We start from the raw sequence: 17,907 nt of genomic DNA, 5'->3' as shown, positions 1-17,907 counted from the left end.
TTCTGTGAGATAAAGTTTTAAAGTAGTCATATTGTCACTAACAAGGGTTAGTGTCCACGTGGTGTATATTTTATTATTCCTTTTCATGTCATTTTGAAGAGTGAAAACTTACAGGATGGCAATGAAACGGTAAAAGAGACAACCTTAGATCCTGATTTTGCTCTGCTGAAATGTAGCCTCATTCAACTCTTACGCTCTGCAGTGTAGAGAGCTTCAGTGTTCTCCAGGGCACAGAAAAGGCAAGATACACATACAGTGTGCACTTATACCAGCAACAGAAATGGTGAACATAATTTACTGCTAAGTATAGCTCTTCAATACAGGGTCATCAGTTGGTCTCTATAACTTCTTCTCAGGTACTAGTCCTTTTCTGTCCATTCCCAGAAATAGTCCATAGTCAAACCAGATGTTACAGGATCAGGCCAGAGGTATTTTTCCTTCTGTTTGGCAATATGTTCATTCTAGAAAAGTCAGGTCATAGATTTAAAAATTGACAACCTGTGGGTCTTCTTCAGCTGAGGACCAGGTGTTAGTTTTTGACCTTTTTGTCTGTCCTTCATGTCCTAATCTGGGTGTCCTGAGAAGCTGCACACAGATGCAACCTTGGCAGTCTGCTCACCCAGGTGCTGTCACCCCAAGCCATTCTCATAGCCCACAGCCCTTCATAGCTAAAAAAAAATTCTGTAAGATGCAAATTTGTAAATACTTTACAGCATAACATTCATTAGACAAGCATAATTTTTTATCAGTGTCAGGTTCAATGTTGCTTTCCACTATTGCTTTTCAATCCATACATTGTATTTTTCTTTATCTTTCAACTTGTTAAAATGATCTCAGTAACCATCAAAGTCTCTAAGTGACAAACTCATAATGACAAGCACTAGTTGAAATGTGAACAGAAGGAGCAGCATGACTTTGATCTGTCCCATCTTCCCTCTATGGAATGTCCTGTTGTGGCTGCATATAGGCCTGTTTTTACCTCTGTGCACATACTGTGAGGGAACAAACTTAAAAGCTTTGTGTTATTACTCAAAGATGACTAGAAATTCAAGAGGAAAGGCTTTTCCTCTCTTTCTAGAGGACAATAATAAACAAACACAAATACTGTAATATAAACATACCTTGTTCAAGAAATGAAACTGTTGTATCAGGACAATTTCTTAATTATTAAGAGCAGTGCTATGAACAGCTGTGATTTTTTTTCAGCTTATGTCTTGTTCTTCCGTGCATTGCATATAAATGGCTATAACCAAAAAAACCACATACAAATCCCAATCTGGAATGAATGAAGACATAAGGCACAATAGTTGCTTATCTGCTTGAACCAGATTTGGTAAATGAGTAAGTAAATAGGTGTTTCCTTCATTTTCAGCTCTTACATCTGGGTGTTCAGCCTCCAGGCAAAAATTCAAAGCCATGAATCTAACCATTTACAGCATGTTAGTCTAAAAACAAATGAGTCCTGGAAAAGTCCTGTTTAAAAACTTTCCCAAACAGAATCATCTTTAATGCCCTGCGAAACCACATGTAAAAAAATGCATAAACAATTGGGTTAAATGTAGAATTTAAGTAACCGAACCAAACCAATGCATCAATGAAAACAGGAGGTATCACATAATTCATAAATGGGTTGGTTGCTGTAAAGAAGAAAAATGGACTCCAGCAAATGAGGAACACTCCCATTATTATGCCTAATGTCTTGGCAGCTTTCCTTTCTCTACAGAATGAGATGTGGTGCTTCATTTCAAATTGCATCTTTTTTTGGCTAATTGCATCAATAGATCTTGCCTGCCTCTTGGCTACAGAGTATATTTTCCTATAGATGTACAGCATAACAAATCCAGGGATGTAAAAAGACACTATGGAGGCCACAACACCTGAACTTTCACTAAAAATGACAAAGCATCCTCCTGCACAATGGACATGATTATATATCTCTTCTGCCCCTCGCAAGTTTAGGTCTAGAAAGATCATCCCAAAAGCAAAAGCAGCAGGGACCGTCCAACTTATAAATATCATGACCAGGATAATGAAAGTATTTATCTTGGATTTATATCGCAGAGGGTCACACACAGCATAGTAACGGTCGATAGATATGAAGGAAAGATGGAAGATGGAAGCTGTGCTCAGCATGATGTCCGTGCTTGTGTGGATCTTGCAGAAGAGCTCCCCAAAATACCAGCAGTGCTCAACAGAGCGCACCATGCTGCAAGGCATGATGAGGAATCCCAGCAGAAAGTCTACTGTAGCCATAGAAAGTATCAGGAAATTGGTGGGCGTATGGAGCTGCTTGAAATGTGATATTGAGACAATAACTGTCAAATTTCCAATTATTGTGGCCAGAATAATGCAAGCCATGAAGATATACATGGAAACTCGGATACTGTTTGACCAGCTGCTCCTTATGCAAGAGCCATTTACAGATTCACAGCACAGCTGCATCCTTACTGAGGTTTCAAATCCATGTAGTTATCAGCACAGGTACCGTTTTTCCCAATGCTGTGATACATTTACAACTCCTTTTTTTCTATACAGGGAGAGCTGCAGGGCGGAAAAAGAAAAAAAAAAGGGCAATTATAACCACCTTCATTTATTTCAATGTAAAGGAAATTCACGTTTCATTATTTATGAAGGATGAAATTATTTTCTAATTATACTTTTAACAGAATGACAGTTTTATCATTAGACTTCCCTTGAAATGGGAATTCCATTTGATGAAATAAACTGTATAATGGGGTGTCCTCATACCAGAGTAGCAGTGGCTCCCAGAGGCCTGCACTGGGCAGTGTCTTGTACAGCGGGCAGAGTCTTGTACAGTGGGCAGGTGAGAAGTTATTGTTATTTTCTGATTGGTTGTAGCCTTCATGAAAATTGCTTGGAGTCCTGTATCTCTCACTTTGGTCTTGAAAATCAGTCATTTTAGGTTCTGAAGATCCCTCAACCTATTTTTTGATACATAACCTGAACCCTCGGTTTTTAGGCAGATGCACTGTCTGAACACATCAAGTCTTACTGCAAAATTCTTCTAAGCTCTAGCTGTAAATAGAGATGTAAGGAAAATATCTGAGAGGAGAAAGAAACTTTTCTGACCTTTTGCTGCCAAAATATGATGGAAGAGCCTGACTGATTTGAAGTATTTAACTGCTGTATAAGCAAATATCTTTTCTGTTGGGCTTCAGTTTATTTCAGTGCTAGTAGTTTACCATTTTTTTGGTATATTTATTATGTTAATACTGATTTTAGACAAGGCACAGACGTGGAGAGAAGCACTTTCTGAACATTAGTTTAGTCTGCAACTGAGGACACAAATATTGGCTGTCCTCTCATGTGTGCAGTAGCATGTCCCATTTGCGAGTCCCTTTGCAAAAGCATTTCATGAAAGTCCTTAAGCACTTAGCAAGCAATATTCACTCCTGAAAGATCTGGTTTTCCTTTAAATATCAGAAAAACTGTATTATTGTGAAAAATAACATCAGCATATGCTATTCAGTAGCATTATCGTTATGATGTGATGTGGTTGTTTAAGTCAGAAAAATACTGACATGGAAATTCAGCCAGTACTAATTTAACCTGAACTAGTACTAATTAACAAATTAACTAATTTATTTCAGGATTGTCCTGCCTCTGTTTATGCTGGATAAAACATAAGAGAATAATTAATTTTCTCCCATATTGAAACAAATGTTATTACAAGCACACCATGACATTAGAAGCTAAATGGAAGCTGAATATAGATAATATTCAGCTTCCAAAACTGAAAAACTATAGCTTGCAAGTCTCCGACAGCTACAGGGCTATAACTAACATCTTGTGTCTACAGAGGGGTTTTCAAGTAATGCCAGGCAGTGGTACCCAAATGCCAGGGAGAAGGTGCATCCAGCGGCACTCTTAGGAGCACAGGACACAATCTAATTATGTTTATTTACTGTTTGGGGTGACTCTTTCCTCCCTCTTTTTCTAACTACTGATATTTAACACCACCTCTGCTCTTTTCCACCTTGTTTTAACTAGCATTTCATACATTTCACTTTTCGTCAGTTTTTTTGTGTTTCTTTTCCTGCCTGTCATTCCTTCTCTCGGTGTATTTACACAGAAGTAGAGGAAGTACAGTCAGATGAATCTTTATAAACTCAAGTCTTCAATTTTCATAGCAGAAATAATTAAACACCAATTTAACTGTACATACTGGAGATAATTATAAAAGTTTTAAGTTCATTCAGGTTATAAATGTGTCACACAGATTTCAACCTTCATTTGGTTTATGTGTAATTAAACAAACATGGTAAAACAGGCTATGACACCAATCACAAAGAATTAGGATGCTATTTTTAGTTTTCCATTTAGAAGCTGAACAACTTCTCTGTTGTTCTCTAACAGAGAAACTGTTTAGCCTAAAGAAACGTAATCTCCCCTGGAAACTGGTCGCAGGCATTTTTTTATTGTTGTTGTTGTTTTGTTTGGTTGGTTTTTTAAACAAAAATCTTATTTTCAGGAGATTTTGGTTTTTTCATTAAACAGAAAGAAGAAACAACCACCACAATATTGAGAAAACTGAGATCAAGGGTGTGGCTTTGCATGAAACAGAAACAAAATAAATGAAAACTCACACGGCAAACTATCTAGATGAGCTAAACACTGAAGAAGTTTTCAACAGAAAGCAGAACACTTTTCTTCCAGAATTAATTACAAAGTTTAGCAGTCAATAAAATGGAAATATGAAAAAACATTATTTTAAAACCCTGACCTCTTACCTGTCTCCCCTCACGCTGAGTAGGACTCTGCTCTTGACCCTCATTTGTTTTCTGCTGATTGAGTGTCACCCCTTCCTTTTAACGACTATCTCAAAAGGCAGCTGAGCCTCTTCACCATCGTAACAGTTCAGGATAACACAAATTTTGAGAGGACAGGCACTTAATCCACAGTCACGGCAGGGTCCAGAAGCCCCGGCATATTACTGGAGGATGTTGGGTGCAACGAATATTGTTCTTGGCCTCTTGTCTCAGGAGCAGCTGTTAATGTGAATAGTAGTTCAAATTGTTTATTTTGTCACCCACTTAATAACAAAATCATGGCTGTAACACTCATATTTGTTTAACGGACCTTATTTATAGGTAAATTGAAGTAATTTGAAATACATTTACTTGTTTGATTAAATGTTGTGGTCATATTATGAGCAGCCCAAGATTACCTAGGCACAGAACAAAAGATGCCATGTAGTCTCCCTTCTGTAGGCTTCTAAAATACAGCAAAATATATAAGTATAGGTGGTTTACAGCAGCATGTAAGATTTCCTTGAAAAGGTATACTGTGTACTGAGTGACACAAAATGTATTTACCAGCCTAGTTCTGCTTACTCTATTGAACAAACAGGTTTAATCTGACAGCCTAATCAGTTAACAGCTATTTGTAAGATACAGCTACTAAAAAGGTGTTTAAAGTAAATACCTATTATTTGCTGTACTGGAGTCACAGATGATGAGCACCACTTTTTTTTGCTCCATAAAGGACCATGCAGCCTTTTAACACAGTGATACTGTTGAACATAAGAGACTGTTAATATGGCAACCATCAGCTAAAGCCCTGATATGCTGGGTGCCTCAGGGACGTAGGCAACACAGTCGCTTAAGATACTACATCTTGCAAACTATCCTGCATGACCTGAGATAGCTGCTTCATTATATTTTGTGCACAAATATCAAAATAAATGCAAACAACTCAGTTATGTTATTTTTCTTGAGGCTGGACTCATAGAGGGACAGGGGTGTTGCAATCCAAGCTTCTCCTTGCCATAGGAAGAGAGTTTGCCATTGAAAAGAAGTACAGAAACAAGGATCAGGCTGAGTGAGAAACCCCTCCAGAATTTAATTTTCTTCGTAGTAGCTGTCATGAGGCTGTGTTTTTGATTTGTGGTGAAAATGGTGCTGATAACAGAGGGGTGTTTTCGTTACTGCTGAGCAGGGCTGACACAGAGTCAAGGTCTCTTCTACCCCTCACACCACCCCAGCAGTGAGTAGGCTGGGGGGTACGCAAGGAGTTGGGCGGGGACACAGCCAGGACAGCTGACCCTAACAGACCAAAGGGATATTCCATGATATATGACGTCATGATCAGCATATAAAGCTGGGGAAGGAAAGAAGGAAGAAGGAATGGGGGACATTTGGAGTGATGGTGTTTGTCTTCCCAAGTAACCATTATGTGTGATGGAGTCCTGCTTTCCTGGGGATGGCTGAACACCTGCCTGCTGATGGGAAGTGGTGAATGAATCCCTTGTTTTGCTTTGCTTGCATGCGTAGCTTTTGCTTTACCTGTTAAACTGCCTTTATCTCAACCCACGAATTTTGTCACTTTTACTCTTCTGATTTCCTCTCCCGTCCCAGCGAGGTGAGGGATGGGGTGGTGAGTGAGAGGCTACATGGTGTTTAGTTGCCAGCCGGGGTTAAATCATGACAGAAGCTCTTCACTCTTCTACCAAACACCTACCCACGGGCATAACACTTACCATTCTTTATCTCTGAATGCACCAGCTGGTAATGCAAGACCCATACACATAGGAAAGAAATGAACCACAGACCCAGAGGAAAGCTGTGTGCATCGGGAGGGTGGTATTCAATGGCGTATTTACTGAAATGAATGTAAAGTAGCAATTTCTAAGATATCAAGATAATTAAGTAATTAAGCAGGCCAAATTGTCAATTAATTTAGAGCAACAAAGAATACTTTGGGAAGAAACAAACTTTCATGTTGTTGGTGCTGAAACTTCAAACAGGCATTTTCTTGTGACTTAATGCTGATGTGGATCATGAAAACATTCTCAAACTTGCTGTTTATAGTAACAAAGAGAAATATGTCAACCTCTATTTTTGTGAGACCTCAGAGCACTTACAACCAGCCAGTGTTTAACATTCTTTTGAGTCTGTAGTATAGTAATATATGTCTGTATTACATCCGTAATATAGTTATACATCAAAATTCATAGAATCATAGAACGGTTTGGGTTGGAAGGGACCTTAAAGATCATCTAGTTCAGATGATCTAGTTCCAAAATTCATAGTAAAAGCTTGTCTACAAAATTGTTGCTATGGCTTTCTTTTCTGCAACATTTATATTTCTGCAATAATTAATGTTCAGATATTTGGAAAACCAACACAAATACATGTTGCCACACTCTTTAGCATACTTTGGGTCATCTACACTTCTTGTTTGTTTGTTTTTAAAACATACAAGATTTAAAATGAAAAATAGCACAAAGGAAATAGAATTTTTGCCAGACATCAAGCCTATTTGAACAATGTGTTAAAAAATTAATGATTCCATCCTTCTTAGGCAAGACTGTGGAATGGACATTGGAAATGGGAAGGAACAGAACGGGACTTCGGAATGAGAGCTGTTACCATGAAAAATAATAGAAGACAAGACAGCATTGATTTCTACCATGATTTCTTTTATCTTGCATTTCTATGGGTACAGTTTGGTCATTTGGCAGAAAATACCATTTTACAATGTCCATTAGACAGAGGAAAGTTTCTCGTTTTCATATGGTTCATTTAAAAAACTGTCTGTCTTTGAGAGGAACCATGGATTTAAAACTACTGGAGGCTCTACGATGGCCCCATGGTTAGAGGGGAATTTTGAAAGTATGTAACTCCACTCACCATTTATGCAGTCTTCAGGAAAAAAAAGCACAGCATTACCAAAAAAAAAAAAAATCTTCTTATGTTTCCATTCATATGTTTGAAATTCAGGGGAAAATGCACAAATTCCCAATAAGGTGTTAGTTCAAAATAAATATTTCATTACATGGGTTAAACAAGAAGATGTGCCAACTCCTAATATGAATGCTATTGCTGCAAACCTGGTGCAATTCCACAAAGATAATCTGAAATTAGCCCAGATTTACACCAGAGGTATTTAAAGAAGAATGAATGAGATGATTGACCTCTAGATCTTTTCCCATGGTTTGTATTCATACTTTTCAGTAGAAACTATCACTTTTCCTTGTCAAGTCAAAACAGCTGTTTATACTGGGTAATGTGATGTTTATGCTCTTTCTCATAGTGTAGTGTTTAGGATCAGGGCTATAAATCCAAACGTTGGGATAAATGCAAATCTCGGAAATGCAGAGAGGAATAAGAGTTTCCAGGAAATCAGGCAGTCCATTTCTTCTGCATGGTAGCAAAAGCTGCTCCAGCGGCAACAGCAGCAGGGCTCCTGGGAGGGCAGGAGCAGCCCCTTGACTCTCCCCTCGTGGGGCAGGGTAAGCGAATCCCCCCAGCCATGGGGCGAGTGCAGAGCAGAGGCACCCGCGCAGCTGGACAGATCCCCTGTGTCTCTCCAGTGCCCCCCTGCACCCACCAGTCCCAGGGGAGTGAGTTTAGGACTGTGGCCACTTCTTAGGTGTTTGGTGGCCTCCGAACACCACCTCCAATACAAAGGCAAACACAGAGGAGGGAGGCAGTGAGCTATAAGCAGGTACCATCCCGGCTTCGTCATTCTGCATCCTCACGGCTCTGGAATAACTTCACAGGAAGTGAAGAGCCTTACCCTGAATTCAGAGCTGTGTCTGAAAAGAGTTTTGCCTCCTAGCTATGTTTGTCTTTCAGCTATTAGGAATTAATGGCTTTTTAAACAATCCTCTCAGCCACCACCAAAACCTCATTGCTGTCGGTGCTATTGCAGAAAGAACGCAACGATCTGTGCAGAATAACGACTGTTATCTTCAGCGCTAACTGTAGAAGATACATCTTTGAAACAAAATAATGCCCCAGACTAGCATATTAGAAGCTCACCGTATTTCAGACGGCATGACATGGAGACAGTACCTGCTCGGGAGCTATTTCCTCATCACGAACCGGTGCTGCCTGCAGATAGAGCACGATAGTGACTCATCCCACACGAATCCCACAGCTGAGCGGCTGCACGCTCGGTCTGACTCTGCTTTACAGCCTGCTGGAAAAATCTCATCAACAGGATGACGTAAATATTAAATATTCAGAAAAGATAAGCAGATAATAAATCTGTTGTGACACAAGCCACTAGCATATGCAGAGATGACTGCACTTGGATTAAGGTAAAACCAGGCTCATGGAAAGAAGCACACAAAGTTAAATGTTTATTATGGTCAAAGTGCAGATGAAGCTAACAGCACTGAACTGTGTTAAGACAGCCCAATGTTTCTCACCTTCCTTTCAATTATATGTAATGTTGCCAAACTTCAGCAATTTCAGTTATCTTTAAAAATTTGATTTGTCTATCCAAGACTGGATATTAAAAAAAAAACAAACCAAACACAATACTTCAACTATATGGGACATGACCGATGAAAAAGATATTGTTTCCTCCTAATGAAAAAAATTCTGCCTGTCTTTTATTTATAATGTTCTGATGTTTATATCCTTTGTAATAGGGATTTAAGATGTGTTTATTGACTATACACTTTCTGGGTGCATGCCAGGGCTTGATTTTTACAGGTAGTCAGCACTTGCAGCTGAAGCCAGTGACAATCATGTTTTGACTATATACAGTATTTTTGTAATGTCAATTATTCTGGCATCTCACATTAGCTGCCTAAGTGAGTGTCTACTGTAAACATCAGATTCTTTGCACTTCATCTCCTTGTCTACATTATAGGATAAAAATTACTCCTAGCTTCATGGAAGTGCTGCGATTGAAATTGTTTGTAAGACATCAAGATATTATCTAACGATGAGCCTTGGCAAATCAAGGAGGGGTACGGTTTGCATCCTTAGAGGTAGAAGAGCAATGCTCTGCAAGAAAAGACTAAGCAGAATACAACTGGCATCGTTAAGACTCCCTTGGCAAAATACAGGAGTGGTTACATTAAGTGCTGCACAATCCTCAAATGCGAGAGATTTTGTGCCCGCATTTTGTTTAGTCTAATGCTGAATTTGGAAGAATCCCTGCAAACAGAGGCTGATGTTAACATGAATAAACAATCTAAAATGCCTAGTGTAATGTTGAAGATAGGCTCAGAAAGTCTTCAGCAAAATGAATGTTTAAGCCTGTTGCTAAGTAAGGATGATTGGTTAAACTTAAGTAGTTTTTTAATAGCTCTGGTCCTTATACATACAGTCATCTGCTGCTCCTGATGTATAGCTAAATGGCATCTGTTATAAAAGGCACCACACACCTGCCAAAGCTTTCTGTCTTTCAGTCTAGCTGCCAGGAAGTACATCACTGCCCATTAACGGCCATGTTTTAACAGCTTGCTCTTCCCTTTTATAGCTCTGTGTCAGATATGTTTGATTTCTACCTAGGCAAGCATAATTCTTCTTTCAAACAATACATTTCCATGAATGAATTATAATGTGTTTTCACAATCTGATTATGTTAGTTATTATGACCAACTCAGTGTAAAAACGTCTTTGGGACAACAGGAGAAGACAACTACTAACCAAATAGGGGATGGGAAGATTGCAAAAGTTTGTACATTTTTGATCAATTTTTGTACAAGTATCAGCAGGAAACTCTCCTCGTGTGCGAGACAAGGGTCTCCTGTAATGTACCAGACTCGCTCGGTGAGTGGGGTCACCTCCCCTCCTTCACCGTGACCCTCTGCGTCTTGGAATTCTAGGGCCCATACACACTACATGGCCAACAGTCACGTGGGACTAGTACTGCTGTGGTCAGTCGCAATCTCTCTTGATCCTCCTCTGTTTAATGAAAGTCTAGTCTGTGTAGTCTTCTCACCACAAGCTGAGTGAGAAAAGGGTGAGGTGCTGGACAAGCCACCAACAGCATGACCTTGAGGTCCTGCCTGTCTTGAATAATTGTGCCCAAGCAGTACAGTCCCTCCCCTGAGTACAAGCTCAGCTGTTTTATTTCCAGGAGGAAACAAGTCCTAGAAGGAGCCTTCGAAGTTGTGTGCTGAGAAACAACAGCACACGAGAAAACAGAAATCATGTGATTTCTGGATAACATACGTTGGCATGCACGGAGTGGGAAACCACAGAGCGTTTCTTATGTGCCATGTCTAGGGCAGCTCGGTGGCAAGCACGGTGCAGGCTGTATGACAGTGTTGTGAAGGGCAACGGATGCAAAAGACCAATGGATAAACATTGAGACAGGGACTACCCCAAGGCAGACGTGGTGCGAATGAGGCCCGCTTGCTGCAGAGTGGTAGACACACACCAGGTCCAGGTTACACACATCATTGCCAGAAGTCCTTTCTAATGCCCATTTCTCACACTACATGGTCACATGTGTTTCAGATACTAAAACGTTGGCTATTTCCTATGTTTTCACAGTTTAAAAGAAATTTTCCAAATACCCAGGAGTGTGTCTTGGTATATGTGTTTATACGGCAGGTCTGATCTGAAGTGCACTGGATCCAGTACGGGTACACTATGCAGACATCAGTGCAAGCTCAGAGGGCCTGCAGAACTGAAGGTGCTCAGCCAGGCTCAGTACCTGTGGAGGACCTCTTTCTCTCTTGAAGGCTGCACCTAAACCCATTTCAAACCCATTTTTCTCTTCATTATACAGACCCTTGGTCAGAATGGGGCCAAGGCCCACCGAGCATTAGGGAGGTGTGCCCCATTGGTTGGTGTGTAAGGCTGAGAAACATGGACACTTAGTGCTTATACAGTCTGAAAAACAGGAAGGGGCAAAAGGGGCAGAAAGGCTTCCTTGGTGAAGATTTGTTCTGCAGCAAATCGGCAAACTTCATATTTCACATGTTTCAGTATCAGTCTTTTTTCTGGTGTTATCCTGGCAATCTTTGGGAAAACAATAATTTCTAATTAAAGATTTCAAGTGACAGAGCATTCATATTAAAAAATAGTTGCACTGGCTGAAGCACTATTGAAAAAATATACCACTGACACAGGTACACAACAGAGGGATCACATTGCTTTCTTCCAAATAAACTCAACTGCCACGGCTGCTGAGCAAGACTGCAGATCAGGAATGATACAGGATAGCTACCACGGCTCATGAGGAAGTGGGTCACTGTAGAAAACTCCCCGGCTGTCTATGGTGACAGTGTAAGGGCTAAGGAGTTATGTTGTGGGGAGGTTCGCAGCGGATGCGGCAGGTCCTTCTCATAAGGCCTTCCAAAAAGTGTTGCTGTTATGAGCGGTTTTGATGTGCCATGCTTACTTTTCAAACGTCCGTCACGTAACACCTAGATGAAAAGAGGAAGGATTATACTAATAGTTCACTAACAGAGTAGCAATATCACATGGTACAGAAAGGATAGGCCTTAGATGTTGAATATTTTGATGCAGCACTTTTAAAAGACAATCATAAGAATGAAAGAAACCAGAAACCTCACTGGCTTTGCCTTTCCGTATTTCCTTGGACCTTAAGGTCTCTAAAACTTCCTCCATCTCAATCGTTGTGGAAAAGAAAAAAAAAAAAAAAAGATCATTTTCTCCACCTCATAATAAGGTGAGAGTGGGAACAACTGATTTGTTAAGTTCTGATTAGTTACTCATACATAGTGATTAAGGTTATATACATAGCTAGGAATATAATTTGAAATCTTTTTTGTTTTGTAGACCCCAAAACCATTTCCAGGCAGAAGTAGTGAATTTCAAGCTACTGGCCATACATTGCTTTTCTTAGTTACTTTTTACAGATCAATTTGAAATCACTGTTGTTCATGGAATATGAACACCTGCAACTTTTTGAGATCCTCTGTGACAAATAATAAGCATGTATTTCTTAAGAAAATATAAAATATATTTTTTAATTAGACCATGATCATATTTTAGCATACCAATAAATCCTTTGATATATGTTTTTGCAGAAGTCCCATTCAAAGTAAATATGCAGGATGAGCAATGCTTTTCCATTCTCTACCTTGTAAATAAATTCCCCTTGTTTCCTCTGAAAATTTTCAGGTCTCTTTCACTGTCTTCACTGTCTTTTGTAAGCTATTAAATACATCTTCCATCAATTAAGGTTTCATCTAGCCTCGTACATAAACGTAATCCAAGGTTTATAAATGTAAAAAGGTTTTGGCAAACTTATATGATAAAGTTTCAAATAAAAAAAAAATAAACTCTACAAAAAACATCAAAAATCCCTTTTATAACATTTTTAACTGCATAGGATGTCTGCTTTTATACTCATTAGTAATTTTTCTTGCTTGGCCAATTTCCCAAAGTATTAGATTCCTTTGTTTCCTAAAATACCCATGAGCAGAAACCTGTAGAAAATAGCTCCTTGAAAGGTACAATTTACAGATTTGGACCCTGAAGTGAGAAGGCATATTTGGTAAAGAAAACACTGAAGAGATTCTTGATTTTAGCATTTACACGTCCTCACCAGTACATATTAATTCAATACATCCATTTCAATGTCCTCTTGAGTTACAGTCTGCAGAACCAAAGAAAGTGGTTCTTGGATGGGGTTTTGCTGCCATACCAATTTCCAGCGCCACTGCCTGGAAAACCCTGTGTCAAACAGCTCCAGGGTACCCCAGTACCTCGAACTCCCCGGGAGCCAGCTCCACCCCGCTGTACAGGACTTCGGGAAAGACGTGGTTGGTGCCAAAGGTGCCGCTGAGGGAGAACATCTCAAACTTGGTCTGTGCGGTCTCCACCGGCTGCCCGCACGTCTTCAGGTCTGTGCTCTTGCACTTGAGCAGCGTGCATATCTGCGGGGAGCAGGACACAGAAAAGCAAAACACCACCAATATTTCAACAATCAAGAGCTGGATTTGATTGTAAGAAATGTTCTCACGATGCAGAAATGGACAAGGGGTTTGGGATGGTTGGGATGTAGACATATACCACCGACATCCCTGCAAAACCAGTTACCTGCCAGTGGTATTTTATGAGAGATCCATGAAGCCCATCAAAAGCACCCAGGACATAAACTTCATCTTTACTCTTGTTTGACATCTGATAGGTCAAATGACAGCACAGGTCTCCTTGGCAAACCGTGTAATTTCCAGCTTTTTGCCTGAGTTCACTGAAAGTGAATATATCCCGCCGGATGGTTCCCAGAAAAGTGTCATTTTCTCCTGAAAATTTCTTGATGTTTGTGGCATACAAGCTCCAGTTGACAGCCGGGGGGTAGGTGGGGGAAACACGGGGCTGTGCGCTCAGCTCTGCTATCAGGAGATGTCCCTCCTCTGTTCTGCTGTCGTAATGGTAGGCAGCGGGTCCCTCCGGCATGAACAGCCCACTGCCTGCCAAGGACATTCACCAGACCTCCATTAGCTCACCCCCCAGGGCACAGCTTGGCAGGGGGGACAGCCGCCCCTCTTGCCACACTGTCGGGTTTTTTGGGTGATTCTACTTTCCATCAACATATTACACAGAATTTTGGAGTAATTTTAACATAAGGAACTGCTAGAATACCCATCATGGCGTAAAAAGCATGACCTAAACTTAACAGGTTTGTGTTCTTCTGCAGCAACAAAAACTTGAAAATGTTTTATTTAATATACAACAGGAATTCTCCTTTTGGTTTTGGGTTATTAAATTCTGTTTAAAATGGATTTTTCCTCCATTTAACTTAGAATTTAATTTTAAACAAAAAATGCTGCTTTTAAACAAGAGTCTGAAAATTTAAGTGAAACTTTGTGCTATTTTTTAAAGAAAACTATCACTTTTGAAATACTGAAATTTAATGTCATGGACTTTCTAATTTTACCTCTCCCAGAAGACTTAACATTTCCTTGCCTGAAGCTGTTTACAACATCAAGAATATTTTTAGTCTGATTGAAACAATATTTTCCAGAGACTTCAGTATTTGTAAAATATTTTTGCCTGCTTCTGAATCCAGTACTCTGAAGACAATTTCCCTTTTCCCAAATGCAACTGACCTGTCATTGCCCAGCTGATGTTGTGAGTATTTGCTGAAAGCAAATTGACACGCATGCCCATAGCCCAGGCAGAGTGAAACTCAATCGCAGTCAGAAATGGCAGGACGTTCATCCAAGCTGTCGGGAAGAGCACAGTGTCCACCTGCAACTTGCTCACCAGGACCACAGCAGGCTCATGGAAAAGGATGTCGAAGCACGTGAAAATGCCAAACTTCCCAAAGGGGGTCTCAAAGGTGACGACTTCTGGCTCTTTAGGGTAATTAAACTGAGTTTCTCTTCTAAATAGGTTGTACTGCAGGTGAAGAAAATGTCATATTAATAACTAAAAATAAGGCAAGGTTATGAACAGGAACTTTTACATCTGAGACAGGCTTTAAGATAAAGCTGGGCGTTGAGATTACTGAGTTGGCCAGCACGGTGGGTTTGCATCCATCCAACAGAGCTTCTTCTCCTGCCAAATGGGGTGGCTGCTCCCCAGCTGCCTCCTGGAAGCAATGCCCAGCCAATATTATCTGCTAAACTCTTCCAAGACATCACCTGTGAAAGCGTTACCTGGCTTGGCTAAAACTGTGCCGAGGACTAGCTAACGTTTACTGAGTATGGAAACTCTGTCACTGCTACTTTTCATCTAGCATCATAAATATAAGTGTTTGGTATCCAGCACACATTCTGCAGCTGCGGTGCTACTGGGACTAACACCTGGTCAATCAAGCACTTGCCCGCTTTTCCTTCTGGCCATAAGGTACTTGGATCATCCTGGATTGGTTGTTGTTCTAATGTCATGTAAAATTATTGTATAAACTGGCTGAAATTGGTGCCAGAGAGATGAAAAGAACACTGATAATCAATGACAGGATGATGCTGAAGCACTGCCTCACCTTGTGATAACGAGCCACCAGCTTCCCCTCTGTGTCAAAGACAACATCGGTGTTGTACTGGTAGCGACCGTCGCTGGGGCAGCTGGGATCACTGGAGTTACAGGGCTTCTTGTCCCCGATGTTTGCAACCACATAGATGGAGTTACTCCTGGCCATGCAGCTGAGTCGTTCCTGCACTGGTGCTGGAGCAAATCTAATGAGTTTTTGGTGAAAGAAAAAAAAAATTTACAAGTTTACATTCAGATGTGGAAGAAATGTATTCAAAATTACTATTTTACTAACTGCACATCCCCAGGTACAAAAAAAATAATAGATCAAGTCATAGTTTCTGTTCATTTTCTTCTCTGTTCATGACATCATTTTAAATTGCCAGTCTCTTTTAGCTTTGAAAAATGGTCTTCCTGTGTTCTTCTTTCCTGTACCCTTAACATGTTATTTTCTGAGTGGAAATAATTCCCAGCTAACACACATACAAAGATATGGACAGCTTCAAAAAACAGAGGAGAGACTAAATCACTTAAAAATAAGTTTTAAGGAAGACCTAAATTTTGATTTAAAAAGACAAATTTAGCCTTCATAAAGATCCGTCACTCTGTTTAAGGCAGCTGCCCATAAGCCTTTAGTAGAAAAGGGCCACAGCATTTACAAAGCTGAGGACTCCTGAAATCTTGCTTCATAAAGCCTCAGACCAGAAGAATACAAAAGCTTATCTTAGGCACAAACCTGGACCTCTTGTTGTCCCCTGCTGGCACACACTCAGGGCAGCCTTGTGTAACAGAGCAGACCATGCCAGACATTGGATTTCTAAAGGGCACTTCTTTCAGATCTAAAGAAATATTTACTGCAATTTCATTTAGCAATCACCCACCCACATGAGCTGAGAGCTGAACTACCTTGGCAGATCTATCCATCCGACATGATAATAAATGAGCTTATACTTACAGAAGGTTTTCACAGTTGATCTGCAGTGATAAATATTTACATGTTTTAGAAATAACGATTTTGCCTTTCCTCATTTTCCTCCTTTTGTAATTTTTAAAAGTGAGACTATCTCAGTGGTTTTTACCTTGCATGTTCCCATTACCACTTAATGAACAGTTCTTTTTGATGCATCTAATTTCTATGGTACTTGGGGGTTTAATAGATTTAAAAATTAGCAGTTCTTAGACATTACTGACAGCAGCTCACAACTCCATGAGACACTAGCCTGAAACCACAGAAATCATGGCAGAAGAAATCACCTTGTGGGGTCAGTGCAGGGAATCCAGTTCACTGCCGGGTCAGGGATATCCTCCAGGTAGGGGTAGATGGCTTCTCTTGTGAAACGCCAGCCGTAAATGCCGTCTTCAGGAGTCACAATGATGCGGGCGCCCTGACACAACAGGCTCCGTTAAGAATTCACCCACCAACAGATAACCAGGAGGGTGAGCAGGAGAAGAAAGCACTAATTAACAACACTCCCGATACCCCTCGTACCTGCTGGGCAGCTTCCTTGATGGCCCCTTCCAAGACATCCATGTTTTTGTTCATCAGGGCCAAAGCATCGTCAGGAGAAACGGGCTCATCCGTGGCATCTGGCAGGATGACGGCATGCTCGTAGACGGCTGCAATGAAGGTGTCGGAGCCCAGGGCCTGAAGGGCTGTGAGTGCAAACACCGCAGCACGCAGGACAGGCTGGGAAGGGAGCATGGCTGGTGCCTCGCAGCTCCTGCATTGGGGTAGGGGAATATAAACCAGATAGAGGAGGAGTAAAGATGAGTAAATTTACTTTGGAAAGAAAAACTTCTATTGAGTAATCTGGGAAGGTACGTTATATTTCTGCCAAAAATCAGGACATTTATTTATAGTAGAAGTCAAAGAAACATTTCCAGGAATTGGATCTTGTTTCTAATTTGTAATGCTGTAAATATAAAGTGAACAAAAGACTAAGACAACATGTCAGAAGTAATGCTGATCTATGATGGGCTCTGTGGAAGGAGCACTTACACACTCCATTTGTATATCCCTCTCCGGGCTTCCAAACCCATTCTCCCCTGGTGAGGGCAGTTCTGTTCTGTTCTGTTCTATTCTATTCTGTTCTGTTCTATACTCTACACTCTACTTCTGTTCGTCATGAAAATTACCACATTGTGCTCATAGATGGCTGCGAGGCTGGTCCAGGGCACAGGCCTCCAGGGCAGACAGCACCAAGAGCATGGAAGATCCATGTCTGGGGCCTGGAAGTGGCCCAAG

The 17,907-nt window shown here is 40.5% G+C and overlaps 2 protein-coding genes across 2 annotated transcripts; both read right to left on the bottom strand.

Annotated features, from left to right (window-relative positions):
- Positions 1–1,440: 1,440 nt before the first annotated feature.
- On the bottom strand, positions 1,441–2,442 carry LOC104502834 (trace amine-associated receptor 1-like). The gene has a single exon (XM_010151434.1). It carries the CDS (start codon positions 2,440–2,442, stop codon positions 1,441–1,443), a length of 1,002 nt encoding a protein of 333 aa, XP_010149736.1.
- A 9,547-nt stretch (positions 2,443–11,989) lies between these two features.
- Positions 11,990–17,369, bottom strand: LOC104505046 (vascular non-inflammatory molecule 3-like). The gene is made up of 7 exons (XM_010151435.1): positions 17,152–17,369; positions 16,917–17,047; positions 15,676–15,868; positions 14,798–15,089; positions 13,785–14,158; positions 13,451–13,621; positions 11,990–12,142 (listed from the first exon to the last, which is right to left on the bottom strand). The coding sequence occupies exons 1-7, from the start codon at positions 17,362–17,364 to the stop codon at positions 11,990–11,992; spliced, it is 1,527 nt and encodes a 508-aa protein (XP_010149737.1). The 5' UTR covers positions 17,365–17,369.
- Between the last annotated feature and the right edge of the window lie 538 nt (positions 17,370–17,907).

The sequence above is a fragment of the Eurypyga helias genome, unplaced genomic scaffold (assembly GCF_000690775.1).
Source record: "Eurypyga helias isolate BGI_N326 unplaced genomic scaffold, ASM69077v1 scaffold16305, whole genome shotgun sequence".
Classification (NCBI taxonomy): domain Eukaryota; kingdom Metazoa; phylum Chordata; class Aves; order Eurypygiformes; family Eurypygidae; genus Eurypyga; species Eurypyga helias.
The sequence above is the reverse complement of the archived record's forward strand: the minus strand, read 5'-3'. Positions and strand labels throughout refer to the sequence as shown.